This window comes from Amia ocellicauda, chromosome 21, assembly GCF_036373705.1.
Source record: "Amia ocellicauda isolate fAmiCal2 chromosome 21, fAmiCal2.hap1, whole genome shotgun sequence".
In the NCBI taxonomy this organism is placed as follows: domain Eukaryota; kingdom Metazoa; phylum Chordata; class Actinopteri; order Amiiformes; family Amiidae; genus Amia; species Amia ocellicauda.
The window spans coordinates 21,542,689-21,560,692 of NC_089870.1; the positions used below are offsets into that span (position 1 = coordinate 21,542,689).

At 37.7% G+C, this 18,004-nt stretch overlaps 1 protein-coding gene across 1 annotated transcript; it reads right to left on the reverse strand.

Moving 5' to 3' along the window:
* Positions 1 to 681: 681 nt before the first annotated feature.
* Positions 682 to 17,716, reverse strand: LOC136716947 (dynein heavy chain). The gene is made up of 10 exons (XM_066694392.1): positions 17,659 to 17,716; positions 16,892 to 17,141; positions 7,208 to 7,330; positions 6,865 to 7,125; positions 6,656 to 6,766; positions 6,362 to 6,454; positions 6,145 to 6,263; positions 5,810 to 6,107; positions 5,569 to 5,711; positions 682 to 782 (listed from the first exon to the last, which is right to left on the reverse strand). Exons 1-10 carry the CDS (start codon positions 17,714 to 17,716, stop codon positions 682 to 684), a joined length of 1,557 nt encoding a protein of 518 aa, XP_066550489.1.
* Positions 17,717 to 18,004: the final 288 nt, after the last annotated feature.

Genomic DNA, 18,004 nt, shown 5'->3' on the forward strand with positions numbered 1-18,004 from the left:
TATTACACACACAGGAAGCATGGAAGAGAAACCATTTAAATGGAGAGCGAGCGGAGTGAACTGATCCTTTGGGTGCCGGCATATGGAGTGAGCACTTTGCTTACATGGCTTGAGGTCAAAAGGAACACATGAAACCCCAAACGAGGAGCATCAGTTTACGATATTCCACCAACAGTGGGAACCAAGTCCTCCAAGTAAGCACAGATATCCTTGGCAATGAGCAAACAAAGTAAAAGCCCTTTCGAAGGGGGTGTCCCACGAGAGGACTGGACATGCCTGCTTTTCCACTCAGAGCCATAGTGAATACGTTTCCTGAATGTTATTAACAGTATGCCAGTTGGATGCTTGCAAATATCTGGTATATGGTGCATGATTTACATAATAAGAGTTCAATCAGTAATATAACATCCATTTAATGAGTGGGAATGCCTTGAAGGCAAAATCTTGTTCCAGATGAATGGGGCCAAATCACATTAAGTAATTCCTAAGTTTTGCATGGACTTGTGCTCCGCTAGGATACCACATTACCACAAAGATAAGCTTAAGAAACTCGCCAAGTTTGAGAACAGAATCCATAAAGCCATGAACCCATAAGTCCCAATCATGCTTTCATTAAGGACGGTTAAGTTCCTCAATAAACCGCAATTTCCCGGTAACACGGAAATTAAAATTCCTTACAATTTAAACCTCCTGGACGGACAGTTTCACATCCCAGTAAACGTATCTTCCTTGAAAGCTCAGGGTGTCGATAAGCGCACTGTCCAGCCGAGGCAGTGCTCGAGCTGCGATACCGAAACATCATCAATCATTACACGGTCTAATCAAAGAAATAGTACAATGGAAGTGGTGTGATCAATAATAAATTACAGTGGACAACAACATCTCCGAATAAAAAACATTAGTTTGAAATGGTAAGTAACCTGATTAGATCCCTAAGCAGTTATATTCCCTAAATAAAATAAAATAAAGAGAGAATAATTGTGCCCTGGTGGACAGTGGGGATAAACAGAAGAATATGTGAGGTAATGATAATAATATGGTGTCATTGTATAGAAAGGACACCATTAGGTCTTGCCAAATTAATTTTATAAATAGATCCCTGTGCACACTTTTCCCTCATTATAACACCAACTTTAGAAGGAAAGATCTTTTTTTTGCAGTCTTTTTTCCCGCAAGCTCTAATGAGTTTCCTATTATCAGTAAAGTACCATACAATGTTTTCAAGATTTATGGCCGGGATGTTTTCTAATTGAAGAAGCTTTCTCTTTGGGGAATTCTCAACTAATGACTCCCTTTATATACCTCATTGGAAATACGTTTTGTATACAATGCCATGGAAGAAATGTAGGATTTAAAGTCTGATTGCTTTTATTTCGATGTGTGGCTAAATGATATATATATATATAACGTATGATTTATATACAATATATATATATATATATATATATACAAAAGACAACAAATTATATGACCATGCTAGGGATATAATGGTGAATATTTCTTCTTTAGATTCATCCAATATATTCTCTACTCTTGTGATGTCTGCTGCTCTGTCTTCTTCTTCACTGTCAAGATGGATGATGTAGTGCAGTTTTTTTTTTCCATTTGTGAAAGTTGGCTCCATTCTCTACTTCCTCCTGTACAGTGAATGTTATGTGCTTGAATCATTGCCATATTGTAGAATACAATCCATACCAATATACCAACTTCCTGATGGCCCAGCATGTATCTAAACCCAGTTTTTCGCTGCTGGCCACAGACACTTATCCTTGAGTTTCTCTGTATCCCTTCAGATTGCCTCGGCTCAGATTGAAAAGCTTTCAGAACTCGACTCGTCAGACTGAAGACCTTTCATCCACTTTTCTGCAGACTAACCTTGATGTTGTAAATCAAACCACCTTTGGATAAGCTACCGTACCACAGGCACCTAATGCCGTTTCTCTAGATGTCAGTTCTGCCACATGTGAAATGTTGTCGTTTCTTTAAAAATAGAACAAATTTGATACTTAATAATGCTACTCAGACTGAGGGGTTGGAAAAATAAATAATGTGCAGAAGACTTCAAGTGTATTAATTCCACGGTTGGAGTGTAATAAAGCTGCTTTGGCAGTGAAACAAATTATGTTTATAAAGACAGTTGTGCTTCACTATACGAATTGTATGGATCAATAGCATACCTGCTAGGTATATATTTCTAAATACACAATGTGCAAGTATATTAATTACCCAGAAGTATGGGCTTTTGGAAACCACTTTTGGCTCTCTGTAGGTTCATCAGCTTCTCAGGACAGATATTGGACCCCTCTTCCATGCAGTTTGTATGTATCTCCACTATAATGCACTACTTTTACTACTTTTTTCAGTTTATACCAGAAATGTTCTTTTGGATCAAAGTCTGGAGTTTATGAAGCCAATGAAGGAGGACTATGTGCTCCCTTAACCATTTGGTCAAATACTTGGATGTGTGTGTGTTATAGTTATATATAGTTACCTTGATGGACAGTGCATTTGGTAACACTTCAAATGAAGTGTCTCTAATTACTGTGTATTTACGCTGTAATAACTTGTTACATTATAAATACGGTGTATATATGCATAATTACATTGGTAGTTACCAAGTAATTACAGTGTAAATACACAGTTATTAGGGACACTTAATCTAAAGTGTTACCATGCATTTGAAACTAAGCTTTTGGGGTGAAATATCCTGGTCTATGTTGGAATTCATCTACCACACAGTTCACATAGGGGCACAAGGTCCATTCTCCACAGTGGGACTGAAGTTCTCCTTGATACGATGAACTTTTTCTTCTGCCAAATGTACTGGCGGTCTAAATCCGCCTTTAGTTACACTTCGTCAAGTGCATTAATAAATATCGGGGCTAAATAAGTTTGGAGACACAAACACCAGGGAGCAGGATTAAGGGGAAGAAAATGTACATTGGTACTGAAGGAACAGAATCCGCGATTTTTTTTACACTAATTGAATGTGGTGATGTGATCTGATAAGACACTTCTCCACTGTACACAAGCTTCCCTTCTCTAAACTGACAGCATTATCTCCCGCGCTCTGTAACAGCAGAACTAATGATACCATACGCATGGATCAAGAAATACAATCCAGCCATGCCGAAACCACCCAAGTTTTTCAGCCCCCTCGACTCGAAAAAGGAACCTGTCCTGTTTTCTGTTTGAGAAACCGAATAGCCTGTATAAATAACTGCTTGAGATTCATAAAGAGCTGCCACGGCTGTCGGAAACATGAAAAGGTATAGAGGGAGGAAGATTTAAGTCTATACAGCTATAATCAACTGCTTTATCAACTCCTAAAGTCTCCAGCATACTTAAGCTCGTCGGCAATAGAGTAAACTAGTGATGTTCCTTTATACGTGTTCTCAGATGCAAGACATTATATATATATATATATATATATATATATATATATATATATATATATATATATATTCTTTTAAAGCCTAGACCCTTTCTGTGCTCCTCTTAAAAGCAGGCACTAGATTATGCTGGCAGGACTCCAATATCTGGCAAATTCTCTGGCTTTAGCTGCTTGTTTATCAAGGACGGCAGCAGAACTGACATATATACCTCCGGCCCGCAATAGCAGTGGTCAGGATACAAAACACCATGATTTCCCCAGTGTTTTAGGGGGATAATGTTGAGCTCTCTCAGTCTGTAAGGGATGAACAACAAAATAAATCAAGGGACCAATAAGCGGTGAGCACCACAGATATTATTACTTCTCATTCTGCTGTAGTTCCTTTCCTTCCTTTCATGTACTTTTTTTTCTTCTCCATGGTTTCTGTCAATTTTTGGATTAATAATCACACCAACAAGCCGTATTTTCTTCTGATCAGGGTTTAACTGCGTCATATGTTTTCACGATCCAGGAAACTTCAATAATCGAGGATGGCAAGAGTCCAAAGCTTGCACACACTACTTCTTAACACAGTTCGATCAACTTTCATTTTCAGATTTTCAGTTTTCGGTGACCAAACAGCCAGCTCTTGTGGTGTTGGCTTTTGTTCTGGAGAGTTTGGACTTTAAGTCGTATTACAATGTGGCCGATACATTGTACTTAATTTGATGTATTGAAAGGACTCGTTCATATAAATTCGACTGGCAACAACTGGGGTGATCAGTTTAGTCCGTTGACAGGACATTTTACAAATTCTCTGAGTTATCGATCAGTCACGAACTACCTCCAATACAAGACTATTACACAATTAGCTATGGCTGGCCAGTTTAATCAAGCCAGTTAAACATTGTTTTTATTTATTTCACCATATGTTTGTTTGTTTAAAGAAAATGATAACAAAACCTCATCTCTGTTATAAAATATTGGAGAAACATAATTTCTCATTGTCAAGCATGATCAAAGTCATAAATCTGAATGTGACATTTCCATAGCAACAGAATATGAAAACTTCACTTCGGGCTCCAGACATGAAGAGGGAATAGAAGAAAAAACAAGGTTTTGTATTAGATTTAATCACTTCCCAAAAGAGATTAAACAAATATCATAAACTCTGTCATTTAGAACGTTTAATGTTAATTTCAGGACTCCTGTACAAATATAATTGCAATATACAGCGTGTAATAGTTTACAGGGGATGTTTTTGAGGCATTAAAGCGTTTATCAGAACATAAATAAATAAATAAAATCAGCTGAGGTTTAATCACAATATTCACTTCACGATTTTCTTTGCAAACATCAGCTTCAAAAATGCACAACTACAGACGCCAAGTGAAAAACATGACTTATCGAAAACCAACGCTTTATTTGTGACATCGTTCTATGATAGTTGCTCAAGCATTTGACAACCGCATAACATTGCATTAGTTTCCGAGCACCGCAGAATGTATCCTGTTGCAATTCATTACGGCAGCGACTTTATCAATAGGCAAAAAGTGACACTGCTGCATGACATACTCTAAAGAATGGTGTTCGTTGTAAATCTATCATGTTTTAGAAAAAGAAATGTGAGGATGAATGTTCAGGGTGGCAATCCCGGGGCTGAATTGCCCTGGCACCTAAATCAATAGGACTGAAAATTGTATATTGTGGAGAGAACATGAGTCCTTATTTAATTATTAAATTATTCTAAAAAGGAGGCTGTGTGGTGTTCTGTTTGAAATATAAGCACGGCCGAATGTTGTCCAACATTACAACGCACTTGTGAGTAAATTTTAACACAGCACCCTACAGTTTCTTTTCATTAATAGCTAAATACATTTCAGGCTGTGTGATCTGAGTATCAGTCTTTAAAGTTGCTGCAGAGTCAGAGCAAATACACACACCGTATTGTGTACAGTGTAACAGACTGTATTGTGAACAGTGTAACACACTGTATTGTGTACAGTGTAACAGAGCATATTGTGTACAGTGTAACAGGGCATTGTTGTGTACAGTGTAACAGACTATTGTATACAGTGTAACAGAGCGTACTGTGTACAGTGTAACAGGACGTATTGTGTACAGTGTAACAGGGCGTATTGTGTTCAGTGTAACAGACTGTATTGTGTACAGTGTAACAGGGCATTTTTGTGTACAGTGTAACAGGCTGCATTGTGTAAAGTGTAACAGACTGTATTGTGAACAGTGTAACACACTGTATTGTATACAGTGTAACAGAGCGTACTGTGTACAGTGTAACAGGACGTATTGTGTACAGTGTAACAGAGCATATTGTGTACTGTGTAACAGGGCATTTTTGTGTACAGTGTAACAGACTGTATTGTGTACAGTGTAACAGGCTGCATAGTGTACAGTGTAACAGACTGTATTGTGAACAGTGTAACACTGTATTGTATACAGTGTAACAGAGCGTACTGTGTACAGTGTAACAGGGCGTATTGTGTACAGTGTAACAGAGCATATTGTGTACAGTGTAACAGACTGTATTGTGTACAGTGTAACAGGCTGCATTGTGTACAGTGTAACAGACTGTATTGTGAACAGTGTAACACACTGTATTGTATACAGTGTAACAGAGCGTACTGTGTACAGTGTAACAGGACGTATTGTGTACAGTGTAACAGAGCATATTGTGTACTGTGTAACAGGGCATTTTTGTGTACAGTGTAACAGACTGTATTGTGTACAGTGTAACAGGCTGCATAGTGTACAGTGTAACAGACTGTATTGTGAACAGTGTAACACACTGTATTGTATACAGTGTAACAGAGCGTACTGTGTACAGTGTAACAGGACGTATTGTGTACAGTGTAACAGAGCATATTGTGTACTGTGTAACAGGGCATTTTTGTGTACAGTGTAACAGACTGTATTGTGTACAGTGTAACAGGCTGCATAGTGTACAGTGTAACAGACTGTATTGTGAACAGTGTAACACTGTATTGTATACAGTGTAACAGAGCGTACTGTGTACAGTGTAACAGGACGTATTGTGTACAGTGTAACAGAGCATATTGTGTACTGTGTAACAGGGCATTTTTGTGTACAGTGTAACAGACTATTGTATACAGTGTAACAGAGCGTACTGTGTACAGTGTAACAGGACGTATTGTGTACAGTGTAACAGGGCGTATTGTGTTCAGTGTAACAGACTGTATTGTGTACAGTGTAACAGGGCATTTTTGTGTACAGTGTAACAGGCTGCATTGTGTAAAGTGTAACAGACTGTATTGTGAACAGTGTAACACACTGTATTGTATACAGTGTAACAGAGCGTACTGTGTACAGTGTAACAGGACGTATTGTGTACAGTGTAACAGAGCATATTGTGTACTGTGTAACAGGGCATTTTTGTGTACAGTGTAACAGACTGTATTGTGTACAGTGTAACAGGCTGCATAGTGTACAGTGTAACAGACTGTATTGTGAACAGTGTAACACTGTATTGTATACAGTGTAACAGAGCGTACTGTGTACAGTGTAACAGGGCGTATTGTGTACAGTGTAACAGAGCATATTGTGTACAGTGTAACAGACTGTATTGTGTACAGTGTAACAGGCTGCATTGTGTACAGTGTAACAGACTGTATTGTGAACAGTGTAACACACTGTATTGTATACAGTGTAACAGAGCGTACTGTGTACAGTGTAACAGGACGTATTGTGTACAGTGTAACAGAGCATATTGTGTACTGTGTAACAGGGCATTTTTGTGTACAGTGTAACAGACTGTATTGTGTACAGTGTAACAGGCTGCATAGTGTACAGTGTAACAGACTGTATTGTGAACAGTGTAACACACTGTATTGTATACAGTGTAACAGAGCGTACTGTGTACAGTGTAACAGGGCGTATTGTGTACAGTGTAACAGAGCATATTGTGTACAGTGTAACAGACTGTATTGTGTACAGTGTAACAGGGCATTTTTGTGTACAGTGTAACAGGCTGTATTGTGTACCGTGTAACAGGGTGTATTGTGTACAGTGTAACAGGCTGTATTGTGTACCGTGTAACAGGGTGTATTGTGTACAGTGTAACAGGCTGTATTGTGTACAGTGTAACAGAGCGTACTGTGTACAGTTTAACAGGGCGTATTGTGTACAGTGTAATGGCATTTTTGTGTACAGTGTAACAGGGCGTATTGTGTACAGTGTAACAGGGTGTATTGTGTACAGTGTAACAGAGCATATAGTGTACAGTGTAACAGGGCATTTTTGTGTACAGTCTAACAGACTGTATTGTGTACAGTGTTACAGACTGTATTGTGAACAGTGTAACAGGGAATATTGTGTACAGTGAAACAGGGCGTATTGTGTACAGTGTAACAGGGTGTATTGTGTACAGTGTAACAGGGCGTATTGTGTAGAGTGTAACAGGGTGTATTGTGTACAGTGTAACAGAGCATATAGTGTACAGTGTAACAGGGCATTTTTGTGTACAGTCTAACAGACTGTATTGTGTACAGTGTTACAGACTGTATTGTGAACAGTGTAACAGGGAATATTGTGTACAGTGAAACAGGGCGTATTGTGTACAGTGTAATGGCATTTTTGTGTACAGTGTAACAGACTGTATTGTGTACAGTGTAACAGGCTGCATTGTGTACAGTGTAACAGACTGTATTGTGAACAGTGTAACACACTGTATTGTATACAGTGTAACAGAGCGTACTGTGTACAGTGTAACAGAGCATATTGTGTACAATGTAAAAGGGCGTATTGTGTACAGTGTAACAGTGCGTATTGTGTACAGTGAAACAGGGCGTATTGTGTACAGTGTAATGGCATTTTTGTGTACAGTGTAACAGGCTGTATTGTGTACAGTGTAACAGAGCATATAGTGTACAGTGTAACAGGGCATTTTTGTGTACAGTCTAACAGACTGTATTGTGAACAGTGTAACAGGGCATATTGTGTACAGTGTAACAGGGCATATTGTGTACAGTGTAACAGCATATTGTGTACAGTGTAACAGACTGTATTGTGTACAGTGTAACAGGGCATATTGTGTACAGTGTAACAGGGCGTTTTTGTGTACAGTGTAACAGTGCGTATTGTGTACAGTGAAACAGGGCGTATTGTGTACAGTGTAACAGGCTGTATTGTGTACAGTGTAACAGGGCGTATTGTGTACAGTGTAACAGGCCATATCGTGTACAGTGTAATGGCATTTTTGTGTACAGTGTAACAGGCTGTATTGTGTACAGTGTAACAGGCCGTATTGTGTACAGTGTAACAGGCCATATCGTGTACACTGTATGGAATATTGAGTTTGTTGCTCATTTCAATACGAGGTGTTCCAGAACAGCACACAGGACAATATCAGGCTTTCAAAGTCAGGCCCTACAATAAATAATAAATATGATTGGAATTTTATTTTATAAAACATATTTGAAGTTTTTTTAATAATATTAGGGTATAAATTCATAAAGCTGTTGAATGTTTCAGAATTTGATTCACTGGGTTTTTTCACAGAAGGAGCATTACCACATAATTATATTTCAAATGATAAAAAATAATTAATCTATATTCTTACCATTAAAACGGAACCCTTTCCATACTGCTTCTAATAAAGATTATATACCCAAACTTAAGAAAATACATATAGCATCTCAATTTTCTTATTAATTTCATCATGATTTAAGCATAATTTGGACATTATTGTATGGTGGTTTCATCACAACACTATTTATTTAACTGATTCAATATTACAATAGTTTCTGGGATAGGTATTTCATGAGAAATCAATATTTCAATCGAAGCTTTGTTCAAGTAATGGGACAAGTTGGGAAAGGTTCTAATTGGTTGGATGTAATAAATATGTGTTTCCAAAACTCTTACCGATAGATTGAATCAGGGGTTGTTTACAAAAATAAAGTAAAGTTAATAAAATAGGTGGGAGTCAAGAAATCAATAAAATGTTCTTTCATTTATTAAACTGTCTGTTGGAAAAAAAGGTACTTTTCTGTCAGACATTATATAAAATTGTAAAGGATACAACCCCTGTGGAAAGATATTTGTGCCTCATTTCTCCATAGCTGTAATCCTTCATGCTCAATTAAATGCTCCAGACATGTGTCAATAACTTCTCACCGTTTATTGATCACTGCATGTCTGACAAGTTCACAAGAAGTAAAGGAGAAGTCTCTTGTAATTGAAACTGAGTCTGATTGCCAAGCTCTCGGCTATGTATTCCTACAATCACAGTGAATGTAATCTTCTCCTCTGGTCACTTCGTCTGACTTTATACAAAAAGGCTTTTATTCCCCAAATGTAACATGTTGATGACATTGCCTCTGCCTCCCCCGATCACTGCCGGTCTGCCTCGCATCTGATTTTTCAAATTTCGATCTGTTTATAACAGCCGCGTTCCCCTAGGTTAGGTCATTAGCACCCAGTGTTCTGACGGAGGTGCATCTCTCTTCACGACCACGTTTTCTGTTTCGTTTTCTCTTCCCGCTCCCTCTAGTCATTCGGTAACCTGCAGCTATAAACTCCTTTTCAGCCATTCTGACACAGACGCAGACGTGTAAGACCTCAATCTTTGCTGTTGCCTCTCTCAGCAAAACAAAAGAGCCGTTCCCTCAAGTTTTCCGGCGAGGCAACGGCAGCCGAGGAGATGAGAATCTGATATTGCTTTGGCCGAGAAACACACTGTACACCATTTTATAAGACAGTCAAAGAGAATACAACTATGTTTCTTGTTTAACAATCCTATAGAATAAATCTGTCACCTGCATACGTCTTGCAAATGTCACAATAATAATAACCAGTAGTGTTTAGGAATGGGTAAAAGCAAAGTAGAGGATTCATTTGTGCTTCATTTATGTTAATTGTATCAGATAATTATAAGACTTAGGAGTGTATGTGGACTCCTCACTTTCTCCATCCAAACAATGTGGGGAAGCAATAAGAAAGGCAAACAGAGTGTTAGGGTATATTGTCAAAAGTGTAGAATTGAGATCAAGGGCAGTGATGTTCAGACTGTACAATGCACTAGTTAGAGCTCATCTGGATACTGTGGACAGTTCTGGGCTCCACACTTCAAGAAAGATATCGCTGCTCTAGAGGCAGTTCAGAGGAGAGCAACCAGACTTATTCCAGGTCTGAAGGGAATGTCCTACTGAGAGACTGAGGACCTGAACCTTTTCACCCTGGAACAGAGGAGACTACGTGGGGACTTGATCCAAGTCTTCAAAATCATGAAAGGCATCGACCACATCAAACCAGAGGAGCTTTTCCAGATCTGCAGGGATACACGCACCCGGGGACACAAATGCAAATTGGGCTTCAAGGTATTCAAGACAGAAAACAGGAGACACTTCACACAGAGAGGCGTCACAATCTGAACAAACTCCCCAGCGATGTGGCTGAAGAGACAATGTGGGAACATTCAAAAACAGACTGGATAGGATCCTTGATCACTTAGTTATTAATGGACACCAAATGAGCACGATGGGGCGAATGGCCTCCTCTCGACTGGACACTGTCTTATGTTCTTATGTATTTTATTAGGCATCCATACATTTTTTTTTTATCTTCAGTTCATACTGCAGTGTAGCAGGATTACAGTTGAATAAAGTGTTTGCCGACATGTTCAAGACAGCAAATGCTCCACCGATTGGCAGAACTTCATTTTGGTGAATTAAGCAATTTCTCCAAACACAGAAACCACTGCAGGGACTTTGCAATTAAGCTGCTATAGCTCTCGGATGAATCTACGAGCCTCATCGACAACAAATGTGTTGACAGCGAATTAAAGCAAAATGCTTGATCAATAACTACCAGTGTCGCAGAATGAATTAACATCACCGTTTTAGTTTTTTTTCCTGAGCCTCTCAGAAATTCTCATCAGCCCTATTGTTGTCACTCAGGTTCATGTTTTATGTATGACCAGCCCTCAATGTCTCTTTTGTATATTCATTCGATAATAATTTCAGGTTTTTGAAGATTACATTTTGAAGATCATTTGAAGGAAGCAATTCATATTTTGATTCGTCTCAAACAGTGTTGGGGGGGAATTATTTTATATCTAATGCATACACATGTGTATATATATACACACATATCAATCATGTGTGCAGTAGAGACCATTTTTTGTCGGCCATATGAAATTGTGTTATGGTATGACTCTATACACTCACCTAAAGGATTATTAGGAACACCTGTTCAATTTCTCATTAATGCAATTATCTAACCAACCAATCACATGGCAGTTGCTTCAATGCATTTAGGGGTGTGGTCCTGGTCAAGACAATCTCCTGAACTCCAAACTGAATGTCTGAATGGGAAAGAAAGGTGATTTAAGCAATTTTGAGCGTGGCATGGTTGTTGGTGCCAGACGGGCCGGTCTGAGTATTTCTCAGTCTGCTCAGTTACTGGGATTTTCACGCACAACCATTTCTAGGGTTTACAAAGAATGGTGTGAAAAGGGAAAAACATCCAGTATGCGGCAGTCCTGTGGGCGAAAATGCCTCGTTGATGCTAGAGGTCAGAGGAGAATGGGCCGACTGATTCAAGCTGATAGAAGAGCAACTTTGACTGAAATAACCACTCTATGAACTTGTATGAACTTGTTTGGAGTACAATATCTGTTGGTGTCTCTGTCTTCCTTGCTGTCCCTTGAAATATCCCACAACCGCTTTTTAAACTCCACACATTCACTTTCCCACTGACATTGAGTGAATAAACAGCAGCGGCAGCTCAGTGAAGCAAAAGAGACGGCAAGGTGAACACAAATATTGTTTATCAGAGCTTTAAATCCGTGACTAAACATGACGGATCTCTGACAGCGGGTCTGCGTTCGGGAAACCTCGTACCTGCTCTGTTTACAGTTTGTGCTCAACAAGCAAACAGAGAGAAAGACCTTAATCATATATCAGTGCATCCTCGCCTTCATCTGTGGGTTATTATAGGGGAAGTTTACATTTCGGCTCTTTAAATATGTAATATACAGAACTTCAAAGACAAATTATCACAGGCTACCTTCTCTCAATAGACTCTCTTCAATGCCACTGAAAACATAAGCAAAGCACAAGATCAAAGTCTACCATTCTGTATTATTATTCCTTCACCAGCTTTCAGATAAAACAACTTTCAGGTTGTTTTTATTTATGCTCATACTCCAGATAAAACCAAATTCAAAACACGGCAGATTTCTTTAAAAATAGAGAAAGTTATATTTATTTATTTGTTGTCATGGTGTGCCAGTACTTCACCCGACTTATGCTAATGTGGGAGGTCTTAAATTAATGTAAAAGCCTATTTGGCACAAAACTCAAATTCATCCCACTTTCAGGTTGCTTATGAGTTTTACCTGCCAATTTTGAAATGTAGTTAATTATTTTTTACCCCAGATAATCTATCGAGAGGCATCGTTGTTTATAGGTCACGTGCAAAACATTTTCGCTGTTCATTGCATTGCATTTAATAAAAACAACGTTTCCTTCATGTAAACTAATCGATATCTGGGAGGTAAATACACTTCTTTGGTATTTTACTAAATCTAAGGACTTCCAGAGTTTTAATCTTGTGCAGATAGCGCTTTTATTGATTTTCAGAATTAGACTGATTAGAAAACATAGAATTAAACGCCTCCAGATTTACAATTATTTAATTATTAATTGTTTTGACTAGTTACAATTAATTTTCCTTAATATAGTTTGGCACTTGTGGGCAAATAAGGAAAAAAGAAACAATCAATCAAATACATATTTAATGAAATAATATAAGTGTTTATATTGAAATAATGTTTTGTTTGATTTGCTAAGTAAGTATATTTGACATCTTCATCAAGGCTGTATAACATGGTAATAAAACATTACAGCTTCTTTAGCAAATAACTGCCAGTGTTTACCAGGATTGGTGTACTAATTAATGTGTTGTAGCATTTGTTAGGATATATGCAATACAACAGTGACTGTGTATATTAAGTGAATGTGAATCGTTCATATATGTACACACAGTCTATGCAATCTGCTTATTGATTGTGAAATCAGTTGCATGATTACATTTTACCGGTAGTGTGTCTGGTTGCCTGCCAAGTAAAAAATATTTCATGATTAAATTTGCAATACCCACAAAGTTTTAGTGTGAAGAGGCCGGTAAGGACACTAATTATCTTGTAGACTGTGCATGTAATTTTCATTTACTATCTCACTCAGAGTTTTATTATGTTAATTTTGTTGATGAAGCAAATACACTGAAAGAAAACAGCAATTAGGCTGCCACCTAAATTTGAACTTTTTTTTTTTTTTTTTCTTGAGAATCATATTTTCTAATAACTACGGTTTAATATATTGGTATCGCTCTGTGGAAAACTATTTTTTGAAAATATAACTTTTGTTTTGATTGTTTTTTATTACAAAAATATTTGTTTAATATATGCTAGCCCAACTAACCCTGTTGGTTTTTGTTACATGTGAGCTCTCAATTACATAATTGAACCCTTAATTGAAATTATTTCCTTAATCAGAGCCTTTTCATTAGTGGGGTTAAGGTAAGTATAGAATTGTAAAAATAACTTATTAAAGAACCAACTATTTTATTTCACAATTTAAAAAGTCATATCTAAGCAGATTGTTGCTTCAATTAAGATTCAATTAAGTAAGTGAGAGCTTGGTTGGAACAAAAACCAGCCAGTACCAGGGTTTTGAACCACTGCATTATAGTCTACTATGCTTTAGTCATTATTATGAAATTCATCTTTCAGCTGCTAGCAAGTACTAACATGAAATAAGATGAAATTGATAATTATTTTTACAATATATTAACTCTGTGGACTGTCCAGTTAATATGATTACTTAAAACATAACTAAAGTGGCATTTTGAATAAATCAATCAAGGATCCATTTTTCATAATGTTATAATGAGATGATTTCAAATGCAAGTAGATAATTTGATTAGGCTTTTCTTGAATGATTAAAAGAAAGATTGAAAGATAATCTGTGTCAGTTTGGGATTAATGTGATTTAATTGAATTTATCTACCAAAAATAAAACAATTCAGGTTTAATATACTGTCTAAGTATAAGCTTGTGCCTCCTCAGATCCTGCCACATGTGTTGTATTGGATCGAGATCTGGAGATTGTGAAGGCCACTCAAGAATGGTGGTTTCTGCCGCCTTAGCCATCTGGCCTGTCAGCATGTGAGATGGCGAAAATATGTCACTGCCAGCGCACAGCTGTTGTGAGAGACGTTCAGCTTGCTCTGGTCATCCTAGAGAAGCCACCCCTAATCACATGATCAGATGATATGAAGTGGAATATCTTTCCACTAACAAATGCTCAGATTTGGCTCCTCTGTTTTGACTGGGCCATGTTTGTTGCTGTTGTGTTTTGACACTATCTGCAGAGCTTCCAGAGTGAATTCACTTCCTCACATGGCTGGAGTCTGCTTTCAATAGCTGCAGTGTGTGATAGACCTGTGATTTCCTTAACCAGCTGAATTAACCTACATCATATATATTGATCAACCTGTGGGAGAACCTGCTTGCTGACAGCATCCTCATTGGATCTTCAAACTGAGGTTCTTCAGTCCAATGCTAGAGGGAGACTTGGTGGTATATACAGGTGGATTTATACAGCTCTTTTTCCCCCTCATGTGATTTTGATATGATGCCCAGTTAAAAGATTATTTGTTAATCAACAGTCATTTTGTAATTAATTCCCCAAACAATTTAATTACAAACACTTTCATTCATATCTGACCATTTCGGCAACCATAACACAAAGTCACAAAACAGGCATGTCACATAATGAGTATTTTATTTAATAATCAGGGAAATAAATTTTAAAGGCTTATTAGTATGTGCTTGTCTTCTGAATAACACTGTTTAATTAATGAATTGCACATTAATTGGTATGAAGCAAGTTTGATTTATAAGAACAACAGTTGTCAGAAAGTGTCTGTGCAAAATTGTGTGTACATCAGTTATGGCACCAACATTAATTATGAGTTAATTAATAGTCGTCGTAAATCCCCCGGTCTTATAAATAATCATATTTATACGAACAAGGCAGCAGCAATACTGATTGTAAATGTGCTTGTTAGAGAATATGCTTAGTTCTAGCTTAAACATGGATGTTAATCAACCTGTCATAATAATTATATATCTCGGAGGGGTTGGATGTGTCATCGCATTTTGGTTTGAAAGACGGCATTTCTGGATTACTGTGTCGTCAGATTGCTCAGTGAGAAAACACTCTCTCGACTGCAAATATCCTGTAAAACCTGGCACCCCCTGTGCGTCCTCAGATGCAGTACCTGAAGGCTGGATTATTAGAGACAGATGTCTTATTTTTCACTTCACCGTGAATGCCTGTATTTCTCGTCAATTATCTTCATCTACATCTGTAAACACACCAGTACGCTTATAAGCACCACACTTTGTTTTTTTAAACACACACAAAAATAAATGCATCTACTCTTCAAAAGCTTCAGGTAAAGCTTTTGCATTAAGTAGAAACAGGGCCAAAGCACTTTCAGATGCTTGCGGATATGAAAGTAATACATTTCTTAACCACGGCTGAAAAGAAGTCGTTTTTCTCAGTAACAATGAAGGCTAACGTTATTATCAGTTGTTGTACTGTGTGATGATCCTTCAGGGAAGCACAACTAAGACAATGAATCCTCTGACTTATATGTTATATGTGTACATATATCAAAAGCTATATGCAATTGAAGAAAAACCGAAAACGCAAACACTGACGGTGCAGTTTAAGATCAGAATGGATACATAATTAATTGTACACCTCAAAGTATTTCTATGCGAAAAGTATATTATTATTATTATGATGATGATGATTGTACCATCTTCACTAATTTAACAGGATGGTTCATTTTCTGATTTTACTTTAAAGCATGCAGTGTCTGATGGATTCAAGCCCATTCAACATCTATCCCCCTTTCCGGCAGGTATTTATTCACATTTAACCACACACCATTCAATAACCTGGGGGCAACTACAGAGAGTACTTGTCCTTCAAGCTCATGTGTCAAACCCTCTTTTATTTAAGATTTTGAACTCTACCAGGGTCAGCTACGCCTACCTTTAAGACATAGCATCACCATTCGCCTCTTCTGTTGTTAAAGTAATGTGTCTGTAATTGATAATTTCCATGTTCACACCCTGACACCTTTCCTTCAGCTCACAAGTTATAATATATGCACCGATGAGAGCAGCTCACACACATGTCAGGTGATATCTGCACACCTCTCTTCCAGGTGATATGAAATCACTCTGTTTTCTGGTTTCACTTACAGTTTCACTTTCTAGAGAAAGGTGTTTATTTACCAGCTGTCTGCGATAGCAGGGCGGTTGTGGGAAGGCATGGCGATGTATGAGTTTTGGTTTCAGTAACTTTGTAACAGTCAGTATTGACGTGATTTCCAAGATATGAAGCACTTCCTGGATTGCTGGCATAGATTTTGGCCAGATGTGTGTTCATGTGATCATACGCTTGAAAGAAACACACCCATACTGTTGAAGACCATACTGAATCATCAGACAGCGCGGCGAATGCTTTGGGTAGGATACGATTCTTCTGAAGGGCCTCGAGAATTTCCTCCCCTACATTTCCGATGTCATTTCTCATTAAAGGGGGAATGGCATGGGGACGAGGGGGTGGGCGTGGAGCGTCTCCGTTCACTCGAGTGTCATTTTTCATTAGCAGGGAAATGACAGGAGGTTTACGGGTAATTGGAAATCCTGCTCAAATTCCAGAAAAAGGTAATGTGTAAATCAGCCGTCTCCTCCATTAAATTTCAATAGGATGAGTGCAGAATTATTTTCCTGGGAGCGTAATACAATGGCTGAGTAAAAGAAGGGTGAAGGGTGAGAAAATTTACTAAAGAGTTGCAGAATAATGGGCCAGCAAACAGATGATGTTGGGAAATCTGTGGCATGCAGTTGGTGCCGCAATTTCTGTGCCTTGACTTGATTATATATATATATATATATATATATATATATATATATATATATATATATATATTTAAGCCAGCTTTGTTGACCAGCATCTTATTGTGACGTTTTAATCACCTTCACTATTTATATTATGATTTATAAACATAATTCATAGCATACTCTAAATAAAAACATCTCCAGTATCGCCCATTGGCTGTATAAAGGATGAGATGATTAATACACATATGGTTTTCAATTAAAAAATAATAATTTAAGGAATTAATTCTCCCTGGACACGTATACATGAAAATCCTCACACTGTTGTGCTGTTCGGTTCTGTCCCCATTCTTCACCTCATCTTTGGTGACGTCCCTCATGTTTCTAAAACTGTTTTGCTACCAAAATTATATTTTAATCTCTCCTTTTCAGAAAGCAGGCGAGTCCAAGGCAGGCTGATTACCATTTGAGTTGATTAACAGGAAAGAGCTAGAGGTGAAAAGGACAATTCACATCTCATGTCTCTGGGGCAGATTTTCAAATTCATCACCATCAATGGAAATAGTACACTAAGCCAACTTTAATATTTATATATTAAAGAACAGCATCTTTGTGTTGGAATAAAATAATATCAATAGTCTAACTCAATAATCAAACGTTGCATATTG

Excerpts from the sequence above, each read along its gene's own strand:
- LOC136716947 (XM_066694392.1), bottom strand. The coding sequence starts at position 17,716 with ATGAGGGACGTCACCAAAGATGAGGTGAAGAATGGGGACAGAACCGAA. Across the intron at positions 17,142-17,658 it reads CAGAACCGAACAGCACAACA|GATTTCCAATTACCCGTAAA; the intron begins GTGTGAGGATTT and ends GAATTTGAGCAG. Across the intron at positions 6,264-6,361 it reads ATACAATACAGTGTTACACT|TACACAATATGCTCTGTTAC; the intron begins GTTCACAATACA and ends CCTGTTACACAG.